The 17,489-nt window shown below is 41.5% G+C and overlaps 1 protein-coding gene and 1 long non-coding RNA gene across 2 annotated transcripts in view; one reads left to right on the forward strand and one right to left on the reverse strand.

The window, feature by feature from the left end:
• ERCC3 (ERCC excision repair 3, TFIIH core complex helicase subunit) lies at positions 1–16,576 on the forward strand. Its single transcript, NM_001006523.3, has 15 exons — positions 1–43; positions 145–350; positions 1,005–1,241; positions 1,681–1,730; positions 2,264–2,399; positions 2,596–2,760; positions 3,775–3,979; positions 4,893–5,207; positions 6,403–6,587; positions 8,263–8,465; positions 10,195–10,291; positions 10,472–10,589; positions 12,882–13,000; positions 15,244–15,396; positions 15,776–16,576. The coding sequence occupies exons 1-15, from the start codon at positions 25–27 to the stop codon at positions 15,908–15,910; spliced, it is 2,343 nt and encodes a 780-aa protein (NP_001006523.2). The 5' UTR covers positions 1–24; the 3' UTR covers positions 15,911–16,576.
• Positions 4,970–17,489, reverse strand: part of LOC121111318 — a 20,703-nt gene continuing 8,183 nt past the window's right edge. The window contains exon 2 of the long non-coding RNA XR_005861462.2: positions 4,970–13,792. This is a non-coding gene — a long non-coding RNA (uncharacterized LOC121111318). The remainder of the gene's footprint in view (positions 13,793–17,489) is intronic.

Here is a 17,489-nt window from a genome sequence, read left to right on the forward strand (position 1 = left end):
CGGTAGCGGTGGGGCGCGGCGGCCATGGGCAGGAAGGAGCGGGGTGAGCGGGGCAGGGCGGGGAAGGGGCGCCGGGGCCGTGCCCGCCGCGGGGCGGGGGTTGGCGGGCGGTGCGCGGCTCTCTAACGCCGCGGTGTGCCGCAGACAAGAAGAAGTCCAAGAAGCGGCACTACGAGGACGAGGAGGAGGAGGAGGATGACGCTCCCGGCAAGGAGTCGCAGGAGGCCGTGCCCTCGGCGGCGGGGAAGCAGGTGGAGGACAGCGGCGCCAAGCTGGACGAGTACGGCGCCAAGGACTACCGGCTGCAGATGCCGCTCAAGGCCGACAACGCCTCGCGGCCGCTCTGGGTGGTACGTGCCGGCCGCGCGGCCTCGGGGCTCGGCGCGTGTAGGGCTCGAGCGGGGGGAGCGGCGGCGGGGCGGGCTGCGCCTTACCGGTGATTGGCGTCGGACGGAAAGGGACGTCCGTACTCCCGGCCGCGCTTCGGGCAGTCGTACGGGCGTAGTTAGGCGGGGCGGCGGGCGGTAACGCGGGGTGTTCACCCGGAGGGCTGTGTCAGCCTGGACGTGGCTGAGCTTTGTTGCCGTACGAGGAACGCAGCCAAACCCGCGTCCGGTCCCGCTTAGAGGTAACTTCGGTCTGTCGTGCGGCTGTCGGTGCCTCTCGTCTGTTTGTGCGGCTCCTCTTAAGGCTGTCTGCCTTCATCCGAGTGCTCCCTCGTGGGACGAGCAGCACAGCGCCGTGTATTGGATACGTACCTCAGTCACGCTGCCTTTCTGGGCTTTCATTCTAGATTGGCTCTTTCTCAATGAAATCACTGTTTCTCTTTTCCTCGTTACCTCATTCTTAAGGCAGATGCCTTCCGTTTCATCACCGGATGAAACCCAGCGTTACGTTACCGCCCAGGCAGAGCAGTCTGCGTCACAGCGGCTGCTCTGTAGGAAAACGCTGACTTTCTGCAGCTGACGCTGGCGCACCTTCTGCGTCCCCCTGTGTTTCTGCAGGCTCCCGATGGCCATATTTTCCTGGAAGCCTTTTCTCCAGTTTACAAATACGCACAGGATTTTTTGGTTGCCATTGCTGAGCCCGTGTGCAGACCGACCCACATCCACGAGTACAAGCTGACTGCTTACTCCCTGTACGCCGCCGTCAGCGTGGGCTTGCAGACCAGCGATATCACAGAGTACCTGCAGAAACTGAGCAAGACCGGTGTGCCAGAGGGCATCATTCAGTTCATCAAGGTAAGGCTGTGGTGTTGTACCGCAAAGCCATCTGACCTTCTCATCTGCTGCATCTGCGTTACTGCTGTTGTTTTTTATATACATTTGTTTTTACTCAGTGTTTTTGTTGTCTTACTCTATTCTGTCCTTATGTTGTAAGAGAGCAGATGTGGCTCTGGGCAGCCTGGTTTGGTGGTTGACGACCCTGCGCATAGCAGGGGGTTGAAACTGGATGATCTTTGTGGCCCTTTTCAACCCAGGCCATTCTATCTATGGTTCCGTTGCATATAACTCCATAAATGTTGGTGCGTTCTCAAAATTTCTCTTCGAGGTTGTTCCATAAGCATAACAGCACTGCAAATAGCTGAAGATACTGCATGTTCTTAAAGAAACTAAATTGCACCCAAACCTAGTATCACTCTGCTGGGTATTCCTAATGCCTGCTGTTATCTGTTTGCAGCTGTGTACCGTCAGCTATGGGAAGGTGAAGCTGGTGCTGAAACGCAACAGGTAGGCTGCTGGTGCCATAGGTGGTGTGAAAGAAGTCATCTTACAAAAACTCCTTGAGAGTAGCCCTGCTGGGATCCTGGCAGGTGGAAAACCTAACATGAGCCAGCAGTGTGTGTTTGCTGCCTGGAAGGCCGGTGATATCCAGGGCTGCGGGAGAAAGGGGTGCACGGAACAGGGGTGACCAGCAGGGTGAGGGGGGTGATTGTCCCCCCAGATTGCCCCATCTGAAGTATAAGGACCGGGTCTGGGGCCCCCAGCACAGGAATGATGTCAGGCTTTTGAAGAGGGTCCAGAGGAGGGCCACAAAGATGTCCACTGTGCTGGAGCACCTCTCCTCTGATGACAGCCTGAAGGAGCCGGGCTTTTTCGGTCAGGAGAATAGAAGGCTGCAGGGAGACCTCATTACAGCCCAAAGTGGGATACTTGCAGGTGTATCTGGGCCAGCTAGAGGTTTGAGCATGCACCACTGCTTTCTGTCCGTTATTACCTTAATTAGTTCATAGAGATGTGGGCTTTTTGTCCTTTTCTTCTAGGTATTTTGTGGAAAGTACCCATCCTGATGTCATTCAGCAACTTCTGCAAGACCATGTTATTAAAGACTGTCGCCTGAGAAATGCTGAAGGTGAAGAAACAGAGCTCATTACGGAGACATTCACCAGTAAATCAGCGGTACGTTTGGCATGTGTTAAAATATGGATTAACATTAGATGAGCTGTTGAGTAGCTTGGAGTCATTACTGTACGTTAGTCATGTTGGCGGTTGTTTTCACTTCTGTCAGCCATGTTAATTAATCCCATTCCAATGAGTGCTGGGGGGAGCATCTCTAGTGAACCTTCTGCTGAAAGCTCCCTTCTGTCTTTTGCAGATTTCCAAGTCCAGTGAAAGTGGCTTTGGTCCATCAACATCGCAAGAAGCAGATGTTCAAAACAAGCCGGATGTCCCAGCTGACTTATATGAGTTTTATGAGCAGATGGACAAAGATGAGGAGGAGGAGGAAGAAACACAGACAGTATCTTTTGAAGTCAAGCAGGCACGAACATTTTTGCCTCTTAACATTTGTAGCTTCAGGGGATGTGCCGTGAACTCAAATAAGTGTGAAAGATAATATGAAGTATAATGGTTCCTTGTGTAATGCAGGAGGTCACTGGAAATCAATAGTGTTTCTTTCCTTTTGCCTTTGAAAATCTTGGGATATTCCTTCCTAGAGCGAGCAGACTGCAGAATGGTTCTTCTCTGCCCACAGAGCGTAGTGGCTCACAAGCCAGAGAGGTTCCAGAAGCTAAGGGAGGTTCTGTTTGTGCTCAGCTGGATGCTGCCTTGTGCAGGACTAATGAGAATTCAGGGGAGAGTCAATGTGCTGTTAGTTTCAGAACTTTTTTCCTCACAGTTGATATTTACAGAGGAAGCTCTTGGTGTGGTTCTGTTTTCCTGGCTTGAGAAGCAGAGGGTAAAGCGCGGTCCTGACTTGGCCTTCAGAGAGCTTTTGTAAGGCCTGTCTGGTTGCTGCCTGGACTTGGCGATTCTAATGATGCTTTTCTGGGGAAAACAGAAGGGATAAAAAGAGAACTTTTTAATAACCAAAGAAGTACTGGAGAACTAGAAACAACTTCCGGTGATTGAATCAACCTGTCATTGTGGTGGAATAACTGCACTGTCAGGGTATGAAGCTTTTCTCTATAACAGATGTGCAGTTTTGGTAGGTCTCTCCATGTAGCACAGAGGACCTTTTGTGTCTCTTACTGAGCTTTCTGTTGCAGGGCTTCAGAGTGTGGTTCAGTCACTGCCGGATAAAAAGTGTGTTTCAGATTAATGTGTCTTACACATCCATCTGTCAAAATAGCTCTCTATAGTATGGGCTGTTATTTCAATGTTGGAGCAGGGGGGGTTGTCACAAAGTTATTGAAATGAACTTCAACTCTTGCAGACTTAATGAACATCAAAGTTAAATGCGACGTCACCTGGTACTGCGTAGTCAGTAGTTGTTAAATGATGTAATAATTCAGATGTGGAGAATTTAGCACCTGAAGCTTTGTCTCCTCCTCAGGAGATGATTGAAGAACTTCAGAAGCGTTGTATCCATTTGGACTACCCCTTGCTGGCAGAATATGATTTCAGAAATGATTCTGTGAATCCTGATATTAATATAGATCTGAAACCTACAGCTGTCCTCAGACCCTATCAAGAGAAAAGCCTGAGGAAGATGTTTGGAAATGGGCGAGCCAGATCTGGTGTTATTGTCTTGCCATGTGGTAAATTACTGCGTTGATTATTATTTTCTTTTCAGGGTTTTCTTCTTCAGGGTTTTTGTTCTTAATTTGTCTGCAATAAAGTAACTTTCAAATCTGACAGCCGCTTAGACTTCAAACTGTAGTAGGGACTGGTCTGGGTACAAGTATGCCAAGTCCTGATGGCTTTTAGCAAGTGGGTGATGAGAGTGGTGAGGGAAAGCCCAATTAGTAGAGCCGCCAGGTGTTTTGTTTCACTAGTGACTGGAGAGCTCATCTGTAGCTGTGATAGATTACCATTAACTTTTTTTCTGTGCCCTCTGAGTCAGCTCTGCTGATCTTCCAGTGAAATGTAAAACTGTTGGTACTGGAATGATTTCATCCTTGGGTGAGAACAGGGAGGTGGAGGAGCTGGGGGTGCAAGGAAGAAGGTTGAGACAACCCATGGGAAGCAATTAAACAGGGAGAGAATGGAACACTGCTTATGGCAGTGCAGGAGATACAAGGAGGGCCTGAAAGAATGCATAAGGGATGCTGGAGGATGTGAAGCAGGAATGGAAAGACATAAGGACTTGCTATGTGGTGTAATGTACATAGCTTGCAGGGGCAGTATGGGAGATGGCCTCTAGTAGAAGCTTTCTGTAGCCACCTGGGATTTATCCTGTATTTGAAATGAAGAAAACAGTATGATTGCTTCTAAGTGGCAAAAGTTGTGTTTGCACTGATTTTCTTAAGAAAGCATTATGTAGTAGGCAATCCAGCTGTTTTTATAGGAGTAGACGGTCAATTTCTTTAAGGCTATTATAGTAAAGAAACAATGATGACTGCCCTTCTGTAATTTCGTATTGTCTCGCGTGTCTCCTATTGTCCTTCACTCTTTTTCCGTCTATTCCAGTGATATCTGTGAGATAAATAATGAATCTCACTCCTTCCACAGGTGCTGGCAAGTCTCTAGTTGGAGTGACAGCTGCATGTACTGTCCGCAAGAGGTGTCTGGTCCTTGGTAATTCTGCAGTGTCTGTAGAACAGTGGAAAGCACAGTTCAAGATGTGGTCCACCATCGATGACAGTCAGATATGTCGGTTCACCTCCGATGCCAAAGATAAGCCCATTGATTGTTCTATTGCTATCAGCACCTATTCCATGTTGGGACACACGACTAAAAGATCCTGGGAAGCAGAGAGAGTAATGGAGTGGCTTAAAAGTCGAGAGTGGGGCCTTATGATACTCGATGAAGTACATACTATTCCTGGTAAGGAAATGGTGTGCAGACCCTCATGCTGTATGTACTGGTAATGTTGCTTTGCTCTGTAAAAGCTTGTGGGGTTATTAGCTTGCTCACATTTAATGCAGTTGGTAAACCATGGCATAGGGTTTTGAGACAGACAGGTGAACTGCTATCTTCTTTTTTTTTTCCCCCAGTGTTTAACTGGCCTTTGATTTTTTGTTTGTTTGTTTATTTGAAACCGTTCTAAAGTTATGTTGTTCTCTACAATGGTAGTACAGAATATGAGTGCCCTTCTCCTTTTGGGTAGGTTGATAAACTGCGTGAGGATACCTGAATTAAATGTGTTTAATTTTGCTGTAGACAAATTTGTTTGTGGATGGTAGCGCTCTCTTTAGGAACAGGAGAGGCAGTAATCTGCCATCTCTGGTTTTGAAATGCAATTGCACTACAGGCTGAGCTGTTACTGTCTATTTCTATTCCATAAAATTTGAGTAACTGCAATAGTTACTGTCCAGAAATAGCTGTTGTAGTTGAAGACTGTTGGACAGCAGTAAAGCGGTATTAAAGTGTCTGTGGAGTTATCCTCGTGATGTGTATCATCCAGGATTCTGTCTGCTGTTCTACGTTGCTGTCATGTTTTAATTAGGATATAATTTGGTCTCTACTGAAATGATAGATTTGCAGGGTAGACTTGGATTAACAAAGCAGCATGTTGCTGACACAGTTCTTTCACTGTTCTTTATTTCATAAAAACTAAGGTATAGATTCTCCTATGCCTGCAGAATGCAATCACAGCATTTGAAAGAGTACTGAAGATAAATAATTCTGCCTTATATTAGTCCTAAACGTGGCAAAGTCAGCCAAGAGAACTTGTGTTATCAATCATTTTATGAAATACTACATGGCTAAGATAAGTCATGTAACCTCTCCCTGTTATATACTTTTGGGGAAACAGGAAGTAACACAAATGCAAAAGGTTTATAGGGTTTTTTAGAGTACATTGAAGGTGCAAACTAAAGCTGAAATCGATGTGAAGTTTTGCTGTGACTCAGAATACTGTTAGAAGTGTATGTAAAATGGGATGATAATTCCTAAGACCATGCTTGCTTTGTGCTCAGGAGTTTATGATTTGTTTCTTTATTTAATGTGTAAAGTTGCAGTTCTTGTATTCTAAATCCATTCAGGAAAGTAAACAGCAAGTATGTCTTGTGTTTCGTAGCAAAAATGTTCAGACGTGTGCTCACCATTGTACAAGCTCACTGTAAGCTGGGACTGACTGCTACCCTGGTCAGAGAAGATGATAAAATTGTTGATCTGAACTTCCTGATTGGACCAAAGCTCTATGAGGCCAACTGGATGGAGCTGCAGAACAGTGGCTACATTGCTAAAGTCCAATGTGCTGAGGTGATGTTCTGTTTTTCAGTACTGCTTGTGTATATTTAACATGCTTACAGCTTTTTTCAGCTGTTTTGTTTTGTTTTTTGGAAGAAAGAACTGTAGGTATTCAACTATGTGAGCAGGAGGTACCCTTATGGCTTTTCACTCAGTAGCTCGAGAAGGGCTGTCAGTAGTCAATACAAACACGTTGCAATCCTGTAGTGTGACTTCAGCACTGTTTCTCTTTCTGGGGGGTTGTGGTGCTTGATCAGTTCTCTCTAATTAGCATTTGAGGAAAAAAACAACAGCAGTTGCAGTGTTGTAGACCTCCTTTGATGCAGCAGGTATCCACATTGATTTGATTTTGTATTTTAAGCTCAGTTCTGTATGGTAGTGTTGGTCAGATGGCATACTTGAAGCTGCTTTTGGAAGATTTCAGCTGGTAGCCTGTGGTCCTTTTTTGGGGAAAATTCTTGTAACTATTAAAACAAAGAAGGATAGTAGGAAGCTTAAAGATTAAGACACCTGCTTATTTCAAGCCCTAAGGCCTCAGGATGAAATCAGAAAACATGGAACTAGATTTTGCTATTTCTTTCCATTATAACCGTGTGTGACCTCTCTTCTTTCCAACAAATAGATGAGATGAAAGTCTAATGTCAGATAAGTGGAAAGATTTCACCCAGGCATGCTAGAATGTTGGAAATAGCCTTTGTGGGTCAGGCTGAAGGTCTGGCCTAATCCGTTGTCTGTGATAGTGATGGTTTTTAAGAGCACAGAGCAAATTGGGTTGTTAAATAAACTCATACAGATTGTCACGGATGTGAGTAGATTTTTTTGTTAACTTCCGTAGCTGAACAGTAATTATGAAAGAGGCCTTTTTAAATATTATTTGTTAAATTTGTACTGTGTGATGAATATGGTAGAAGAAGCCACATACAGCAGAACAAATGTACGTCGTTTAGATGACATTATGCATGTTGTCATGTTGTGCTGTAGTGTTGCTGCATTTGCATTAACTTCATAATTTCTTCTATTTTCAATCTCTACTGTAAAGAAAAATTATCACAGTGACTGGATCTTGTACAGTACTGTGATATATATATCAATATATATATCAATTCATGCACAATGCACGATACTGTGCAGGTAAAGCCATTGAAAAGTTCTAATAAATTCTGTTTTGAAAGATGTAAACTCAACATATCTTAAAATAAATTTGATTCCATTGTGGATATATGAGGAAAGGATTGGTCAGTGTGTTCTGTAGTGAGGACTGAATATATCTGGCTTTTCAGAACATGGATGAAAATGAATTTTTAGGGCAAAGGCCTTGACCACAGTGACAGAAATATTGCAGACAGTTAATTCCTTTCATTCTTTGTAAAATGTAGAAGCATTCAGTGGAACTATCAGATTTGAAACAAGCATTTTCCTGTCCTGTTCCAATCCCACTGCCTGTTTCTGTCGTGTATCTCACTGCCCCAGTGGAAGATGATGGTATTAATGAGGTAAAAAGAATTAGTGGTTCTAGAGACAAGACCAGTCAATACTTCATTTTAGTAGAGAAATTAACTGTGTTAGGACTTGTGGCCTCTGCTGTGTAGAAAGCTACAATGCATTATTGTCCCCTAATATCATTTAAATTCCCACTGGAATTAAATAGATAACTGGGATTTACTTTGTGCATATTCTCCAATTTTAGGTTTGGTGCCCAATGTCACCCGAATTTTATCGAGAATACGTAGCAATCAAAACAAAGAAACGGATACTGCTGTACACCATGAACCCAAACAAGTTTAGAGCTTGCCAGTTCCTCATTAAGTTTCATGAGCGACGGAATGATAAAATCATTGTTTTTGCTGACAATGTGTTTGCACTGAAGGAGTACGCAATCAGACTTGGGAAGTAAGTGTTCAGAACTAGCAGTGATGCTGTTGCTTTCCTCCTCTCTGGAAAATTGACTTGTTACTGAGATCTGCAAGATTACCTCTAGCCATTTGTTGTAATACTTTAACTACAATTCTCAGTTAAGAGGAGTTCAGAAAACTACTCTTTGGGTAGATGTTATAGGCATTGAAACATTAATTCCGTTGTAGAACTGTTTGAAAAGAATCTCTGTTCAGCACTTGGCTCAGAGGAGCTTTCATCCAAGTTTTCTATGAATGACTTTGTATTTCCCCATTTATTTTATTATTATTATTATTGAAAGCCACTTGGCGAAATCAGGGAGCCTTTAAAAATCTTTCCAGAAATATTTCTCTAATGGACTGCAGCTTCTCCTGTCTCTGACAGGAATGTTTTCAAATGTGCACTCGGGCTCTTTCAGGATCAGCTACCCTAAATGTCTGTAAAATTACTGCAAATAGAGTTTACTGAGGGGTTAACCTCGATGCGTTTGAATGGCTTGGGAAGGGATGACTAGGGAGAATGTTTGCAAGGATCAGGCATATAGCAGAGCAGTTCCTCGGGGAAAATAAGCTTAGAAGCTGGCCTCATGCTTTCTGTGACAAGCTCAAATAATGTGTTGATTACTGGAAGCTGTGGGGCATTTTGACTGCATGATTTCATGTCTAGGAATTTTGACAGTACTCAGCAAAACTGCAAACAAATCTTTTTACACTTTCCAAAATTAATGATCGCTTTTCACTATAGTCCAATGGCCGCGTTGTTTTGGCTTGCTGTGCATCACATAGCAGAGCTGGTAGTTCTGGATGAATTCCAACACCCGTGGTCTCTTTCATCATTTTTTAAATCTGTCTGGACAGAGATTAGCTGTAATGATGCCTCTGGAATGTTGCTAGCAGTGTGCAGTGCAGTGCCCAACAAGAGCCTTTAACAAAGGCGCATGCCTAGAAGGGGTGCTCGCAAAGTAGCCTAATGGTTTGTAAGTATGGAAGATGCTCTAGAAGTACAGCAGGAGAATGATTTGAAGAAACATTAGGGGCTTGTTTTTCACGTTCTTGACTCAATTCTGCTTCCCACATGATGCGTATGGATCTCCAGTTTATACAGCTGTAAGAGCTAGAGAGAAGGAGGGCTTGCAGTGCTAGATGAAAGAGAACATTTTAACTGGAAGGATCTCTAATCGTAGTTTTCCATGGGCATGCTCAAAGTTGGCTTTAGGCATAAACAGAGAGCTGTTAGTTTGGATGTGGCAGGAATTATGGGTCTATGTAGGAGGGAGCAGACCAGTGGGTGCCTCAGTAGTAGCCCAGACTGTATTTGCCTGGCTGTGCTGGCTCAGCGGGTGGGTTCCACTGCCTGGCTCAAGCATATGGGGCAGGTGGGCTCCCCAGTGGAGAGAAATTGGCATTGCCTGGTGGCTGCTGCTGCACCAGCTCCTCCTTTGCCCCATTCTATTCCCTTGGTACTAGCAGGGAAAGAACATGCACATGACAGGAATTATTTTGCCTTTAATTTTTTGAGGCCTCAGAACTCAAAATTTGTTAAGCCAGTTTTTACTCTGTCCTAAGTCTGTCATCCAGAGTCACATAGCTCATGCTCTTTTTTTCACCAGTGCTATTAATACGTTTAAATCACTGTGTAATGAGTTCCCTGCCATGATATCTTAGTGCCTGTTAAAAAATGAGGATTTTTGAATTGGTTTAATTTGCATGTGTTTTGTTTTTTTCAGACCTTATATATATGGTCCTACTGCACAAGGAGAAAGAATGCAAATTCTACAAAACTTCAAGCACAATCCAAAAATCAACACTATTTTCATTTCAAAGGTGAGGAGGTAGTGTGTTTTTGTACTCATCTTCAGAGTGAGCCTTATATAAGAACAAGTTATACATGCACATTGGGCATTTGACGTTTTATTATTGCAACTAATAAAGGTGTACTTTGTACAAAGTCGTTATTGGTACATGGAAATAAGATGCTGCTCAGACACTGCTTCTGTGTTGTAGGTGGGTGACACATCCTTTGATCTACCTGAAGCCAATGTTCTGATTCAGATTTCATCCCACGGTGGATCTCGAAGACAGGAGGCTCAAAGACTGGGGCGAGTACTGAGAGCCAAAAAAGGTGAGGTAGTTCTTGGGCTCTGCTCTTTGGAATACAGTACGGCATTCAGATAATTACTCAACTATTTAGAATACTGAAACACAGACTGAATAAACTGCAATATCATGAATAAGAAGGTAGTTCAAGGTTCCGTGTGAGAGAAGTGTTGGGTTTTGGCTTTGTTGTTGTTGTTGTTGTTCTAATACGGATGCCATTCAGTCTTTCACTTGCAGCAGCTCTTATTTCTTTTCTCCATTTCTTTTTTAGCCAGAAATGAATTCTTTCTTGTATACTTTATTGCATCTTCTTTCCTCTCCTGTTACAATGATTTACTATGCCAGAATAGCATTGTTTCCCCCTTTCTGTTTTAAGAACTTAAGATCAGCTGAGCCAGAACACCCAGTGATGTTTATTTTTTTCCTCCAAACTTGTGAATTTGTATATACTATGTTACAATAAAGCCAGCATTGTTTCTATGAGGTATCTCTCTCCTCTAATGCTTGTTTTAGTGTTTTATTAAAGTTGATTTACAAACACTTCAGGTGGAGGTTGTAGAAAGCTGTGGCACTAACAGGAGCAGCAATCCTGTCCATCCATAGCAAAGCATAAATGGAGTGCTTGTAGCATTTACTTCCTACCCAAAGACTGTCAAAATCATGTTTTCGTTATCAGGTTGAATAGTTCATCAGGTTTTTGCTGTTCCTCCCCTCATCCTCCAGTATATTTCTAGAGGATAAGTAAACTGTAAGCTGAAAAGCTATTTGTCACTCTGGCCTGGGATATATGTGGAGTCACAGTGTCACTGTAGCTTCAGTGAAAGTGAGCTTTGCTTTTTATGGTATGTTCTAGACTCAGAGTGCAGAGATCATATAGGAAAAAAACTGCAGTTGTACTGGTGTTTCCTTTTTCTATGATGGATATGTGAGTAGGATTTAAACTTACTGTGGGGTCAGGATTTTAGGAATTGCTTCATTGGTTATTTGAAATCTCACTGATCACTCCCATCTGTGTCTCAGTTTGAAGAATACATATGAGTGCTATTGGGATGCTTCTGTCACGTTTTCTTTTGACGTTTCTATTAGTCTTGAACTAAGGTGAATCGCTCTTAGGCAGAATTTGCTGGTTGACTTGATTAACTGAATGTTTCCTAAAAGACACTGATGTAAGTCTGTTCTATTAACTGATAAATAGGCGATGTTTAATCTGCTCTAATCCCATTTATATCTTCTTGAGACAAATTATAAAGTAGCTCAAGGTGAAATGGTTCTACTTCAAGAGTTCTCTCAAGTTAAGGTAGTAAGAAGCTTAAAGATTGGTTTATATCACAGCCTGTTGGCACTTAGTTTAGATAGAAAGAGTATTCCCTAGGAAGTGGTCGTATTTCAGAGGAAATTATTGATAACTGTCAGGTGGAGAATAAAATTGCAGTGCTTCAGTTCTGCATTTGGCTGTTGGGAAAATGAGTGTTGTAAGCAGAATCTGGGGTTTGCTTTCTCCCACCTGTTTTCATGTGATGTGAAGTCTCTTTTTATTGTCCCCATACAGAGTTGCTGCTGTTATCTGTAATTTTCTTCCTACCAAAGCACACTCCACAGTGCTGTCTTGGTGTAGTACAGCAAAGTTTATTTTCTGTACAGTTTATGTTTCTTGTGGCTGAAGTTTTGTTTGAAAATGCATACAAAACTTGTGTTAGTGAGACCTTGGGTTTTGCAAGAAAACCCAGTGGTATTTGAGAGTAGGTAAAATAGCCATAAGGTCAGTGGGCTTTTGTTTGTTTGTTTGATTGGTTTGGTTGCTTTGGTTTTTTTGTTGTTAAAGAAAATATCGTTTTATCTTTCTTTTAATGCAAAAAGATTGCTAACTTTCGTTTACATTGATAAATCACACTGATAAATTTCCATTGTAATTTCTGTTTAACTTTTTTGACATCCATTACAATCTTTGTTCTCGACTTCTTACCACTTGTTTGCAAACTATTATGTAAGTAATTTTTTCTTCTACTTTGTTCTGCATAGTTAAGCAGCAGGTTCTTCTCGGGGTACCAGCATAACTGGGATAGTCTAAATTTCCTTTTCCATTTCCCTTTAAGCTATCCTCGAGTTATTATGAACAAGAGTAGGAATTTCGATGTGGTGTGCTTTGTCACTCAGTTTATGTAAGGTCTGGATGCAGCTTGTATTTAAAATACATTTTACAAACTGATTTTGTGGAGAGGATTCTTCTTTGAATACCTATTTTTACAATTTAGTCCTTTTTTCTTCTTGGTTGTAGTGATCCAAATGGAACTAATCCTTTGGTGGCTTTGTCTCCTAGGCATGGTTGCAGAGGAATACAATGCCTTTTTCTATTCTCTTGTATCCCAAGACACTCAGGAAATGGCATATTCAACAAAGCGACAGCGGTTTCTTGTAGATCAAGGCTATAGCTTCAAGGTAATTTGTCCCTTCTAATTACTAAACTGTGGCCTGTGAATATAACTTTAATTCTTTCATTTTGTGACTAGGTCAGATACTTGAGAATTACAGTTGTGAAATGTATTAATGAAGGTTTTACTTGCAGGCAAAAATTTTTCCTGCATTATTCTGTTAACTCTGTTGCTGTAAGGGTAGATACAAGTAGTTTAATACAGCTTTTAGGAAGGTAAGTTACTTTAGTTACATTACTTTCGGATATATAAGGGTGGATCTGAAAGTAATGCCTCCTGTTTAATTATGTTGGCCCACAGTGTCAGAGGTGGATGTTGGTAGTATGGCAGTAAAGGCTGAATCTTCTCACCAATATTCCATTGCATGTTGTTGTTGTGTGACAGATGGTAGCAGGGGGGCAGTCCGACAAAATGGTGTCTGGCATGGAAGTGCATATGAAGCAAAGATGTGGAATTGAATTCCTCCGTGCAGAAAAAATGGCACCCATTGACGTTCACTGAAGCTTGCTGAACACTTACGGAGACTTAAACAGTAGATGCTAGCAAACTGAGGTGGTGGGTGGTGTGTTTCAGCAGTGGTGACGGTGACGTGAAAGACAAATGATGTTCCAGATAGCCATGTGCAGCAGTCACTGCACAAATTGCACAAGGTGAAAGAGCAAATAGTCTCTAATGGATTGCACTTGAACCTAGCTGTTGAAGATCATTAGAGGCATACATCCATTTTGGGACATCTCCGTGGGTAGAACCTGTATGAACTGCAGGTACTCTGAAGTAAACTGCTCTGTCATCAGTGGCCCTGTTAAAGAGGAGGTCTTTGCATCAAAACAGACATGTCATAGGCTTTACATGTAAGAGCCTTGTTTTGCTTTGTATTGAACATGTCTTGACAAAATTGTAGATCAGTCAGCTGCAGGTAATTACAACAAATGAGTCTATGTGGCTATAGCCAAGAAGATTAAAGAAATCCCTCTGCTTTTATTTGAATATAAGTCTCGGATTATAGAACTAAGTAAGAGGTTAAAATAGAGAGGTTTTATTTTGCAAGGAAGACCTAGTCCTAGGAGTTCGGACTTCGTGGCAATAAAAGTAGTGCAAATGGCATCTGACTGTCTGGAGCAGAATTTTAGCTGACCAGTACTGGAATGTTCTTTATTTGAAGATTAGTAACAAAATGCTAGAATATCTGTTTTCTTCTGTTTGCTGAACTTTAAGCTTTAGTCATAGCTGGCATTGAACAATAATAGGGTTGGAAGAAACTTGAAGAAACCATCTAATGTTTCTTCATTACAAGCCAGAATCAACTGTGTATGTCATTCCCAGCAGATGTTTGTCTTCGTGACTCTACTTCATCTTTAGGCAATTATTTCAGTGCTAACATCCTTTCCTTTGGAATTTTTATTCCTGATGCCTAACATTACTAAAAATTTGGTACTCTCTTAAAAAGGTAACTGTATGCATTTTTCTTCCAGGACTTTCTTCTTTTCATCTATCAGTAGCTCAATTCTGTGCCTTTCAGCAAAAGAATCTGAATCAAAGAATCTGATTACATTAAACTTGGCATCTGTTCGGCAGCTTAAAAAAATTGTGATGCAATGGAAATTCTTTCTGTTTTATGAAATATGCCAGCACTGTTCTGCAACAACTGTAAACATGCTAATGCAGTTCTTCCTGTGGCTCTGTTTTGGTTTTGAGGTGATCATGGCACATGTACTTCATAAACAACAAGAGGAATCATAGAGTTCATTTGTCCATATAATAGGACAGGTTGCTTCCTTGAATAGATTCTAAAAACTACACATTTCTCAGAGAAATGCATTTTTTCAATTTAGAAATTGCTGCTGACAACAGTGACACTGCTGATGTTCTGCTGCAGGTTGTTGTGCAGTCTCTCAACAACTAATTGTGAATGTTTCTAAATGTGTATGTTAAAATTCTTGGTGCCTGGAAAGCTCATTGATTATTTTTATGAAATACAACGTACTTTACTGTAAAGTATATTCATGCAATATAAAGTATTAGTTCTTACATTGGACAAAACCTGAAGCTGCAGCATGAAGTCATCCTTCCAGTAAGGTTCCTGGTCAAGCTGGCATGGAATGACAATGTTTGGCATACATTTCCTGTCCAGAGCTACTGCATTTCAAGCCAGAATATAACAGGAGATTGGGGTGGGGGATACATTTGCACACGCACCATAACTAATAACAGTTCAAAAACCCCTGCCTTATACTGTGCTCTGTTTCTTAGGTAATAACAAAGCTTGCAGGCATGGAAGAAGAAGAACTTTCATTTTCATCCAAAGAAGAACAGCAACAACTTCTTCAGAAAGTCCTACAAGCATCTGACCTAGATGCCGAGGAGGAGGTAGTTGCTGGAGAATATGGTTCAAAGTCTGTTCAGGTAATGAAAAATGCTTTGAAAAGAATGACCACAAATGCAGTAGAATAGGACCATTCCGTTTTAATTCTGAATGTGATGGCACCACTGATGCCTTCATGTCTTTGTAAAATACTGGAAAACTTTTTTTTTTTTTTTTTTAAGCTGCATTAGCTCTTGGCTCATTAATTCACTGATTTCCTCATGCCCAAAGGGCAGAAACTAAAAGACCATTTTACATAAGAGTGAGTGGTAGGCAGGCAGTTACTTTCTTAGTAGAAGTTCTCCTTTAAGGAAAATAAAAACCAATTTTGAGGGCTTTTTGGTCCGAAGGTCTGTAGATGAGAGCTGATCTGTCTAATCACACACTCTAAGCATGTGTTTTTCCTCTCCATGCTTGCAGATGTCACGTCGTACAGGCACAATGAGCTCTATGTCAGGAGCCGATGATGCGGTTTATATGGAATATCACTCATCTCGGAGTAAGGCATCTTCAAATAAGCACATCCATCCCCTATTTAAGCGCTTCCGGAAATGATGTCCTTCATGTGTGCGTTCTATAACAACTGTGCATCCATGTACCTCTTTCCATAACTAAAAATATGGATTTGAAATTTCTGGCAGGTCCTCTAAAAGACATCTTTGTATGCATCTATATAGCCACATTTTTGCTTAGCAGCATTTCTGTTCTTGTGACTGAATGAAAAGAAGATAAGGACCTAATCTCATCACGGAGATGTATATTATCCAGTGACTGGATCCCGGTTATACCTGTCTGGTTTTCAGTGTGATGAACAGGTTTTATTTTTATCACCTGAGGACACTTTTTCAGGTGAATTCTGAAAAGGTTTTGTATATGGACTTTGTACTGATGTTAGAAATATTATTTATCTGATTACTGTCTACTTAGCAAAATGTTGATGTTTAAATCGCTTAAACAAAAGTGATTGAGTCCTGATAGGAGCACTTTACATAATGTTTTTAAACTGGGACCTAGTTGATAACCATGACTTGGCTTCTTCTAAAATCCTAACAAATTGGTTGAAACATTTTGAAGTTCTACGATGAAGAGAAAGAAGGGCTCTGTCTGCAAAGTAAACTAGAGGAAAGCATTAGTAAGTACAAATAAACTCTGTGCTCCGTTTCCCTTATTTTTGTTGCTACTGTTGAGAAGTTTCTGAAATAAAAGCTATTTCCCTTGTTATTTATGTTCTGTTTATTAGTTACATAATAAAACCATAACTGCTAAGCAGTGCAGTGTCACTACAGGAGTTACTGTTGGATCAAAAAGTGTTCTGACTTGCCAGAAGGTGACTAGGAGGCAGATGCATGAAGGAGAGAATCCTGGGGCTTTTTTCATAATGAAGTAAATATAGTAACTGTCTAGAAAACCTGTGGAGAGGGAGGAGAAGCTTCTGGTACAGAGCACTCTTGAAAAACAATAACAAAAATCTTCAATTTAATATCGTAACAGTTAGTTATACTACCTGTATTGTGGATTCTTTTTCTTCTTTACCTTGCTGAGAGTTTATAGAGTCCTAGAAACAACCTATCAAATAGCATTTATCTTGATCTGTTGTTTCAAAATGGATTACTGTAAAAATTGCTCTACCAGAAGGAGTATGTATGGTAAAGCTATCCAACTTATGTGGCAGATGTGTTTCAGGAACAAATTGATTCTTTTTAGTATGAATTCACAAATGGAGAATATTTCTTGCAATGGTGGAAGCTTAGCTCAGAACACACAGCACTTGTTTTCAGTTTCTCTATCACAGATAATTTTGAAAATGAAACTGGTCTGATTGAGGCTTTTGTTCTGTGCTCTGAGATATACCACATAATGCCGGGTTCTTTCTCTTTCTTGTTCTAGGTTTTTTGCCTCACAGGTTGGGACTATTCACAACAGTACCTGAGCATCTTATAGGCAAAAGATTAATGGGCAGCGTTCTGGTGCTGGTTTCCACCCCCCAGTTTTAAAGTATTATTTCCTTCTAATAATTCAGACAGGCTCTCGTAACAACAGTAAATGGAAAGATAATTTAATGTAATGGGAGGAGTCTGGCAGTGGGACAGATGGGAAAGTAAGTCAGTAGGCCTCTGCATAATTTTCTGTACCA

The sequence above is a fragment of the Gallus gallus genome, chromosome 7 (assembly GCF_016699485.2).
Source record: "Gallus gallus isolate bGalGal1 chromosome 7, bGalGal1.mat.broiler.GRCg7b, whole genome shotgun sequence".
NCBI lineage: Eukaryota > Metazoa > Chordata > Aves > Galliformes > Phasianidae > Gallus > Gallus gallus.

Bases quoted from the DNA above. Each gene is read 5' to 3' on its own strand.
- ERCC3 (NM_001006523.3), top strand. The intron at 5,208-6,402 runs GTAAGGAAATGG...TGTGTTTCGTAG, and splicing joins TGAAGTACATACTATTCCTG to CAAAAATGTTCAGACGTGTG. The intron at 10,292-10,471 runs GTGAGGAGGTAG...TCTGTGTTGTAG, and splicing joins ACACTATTTTCATTTCAAAG to GTGGGTGACACATCCTTTGA.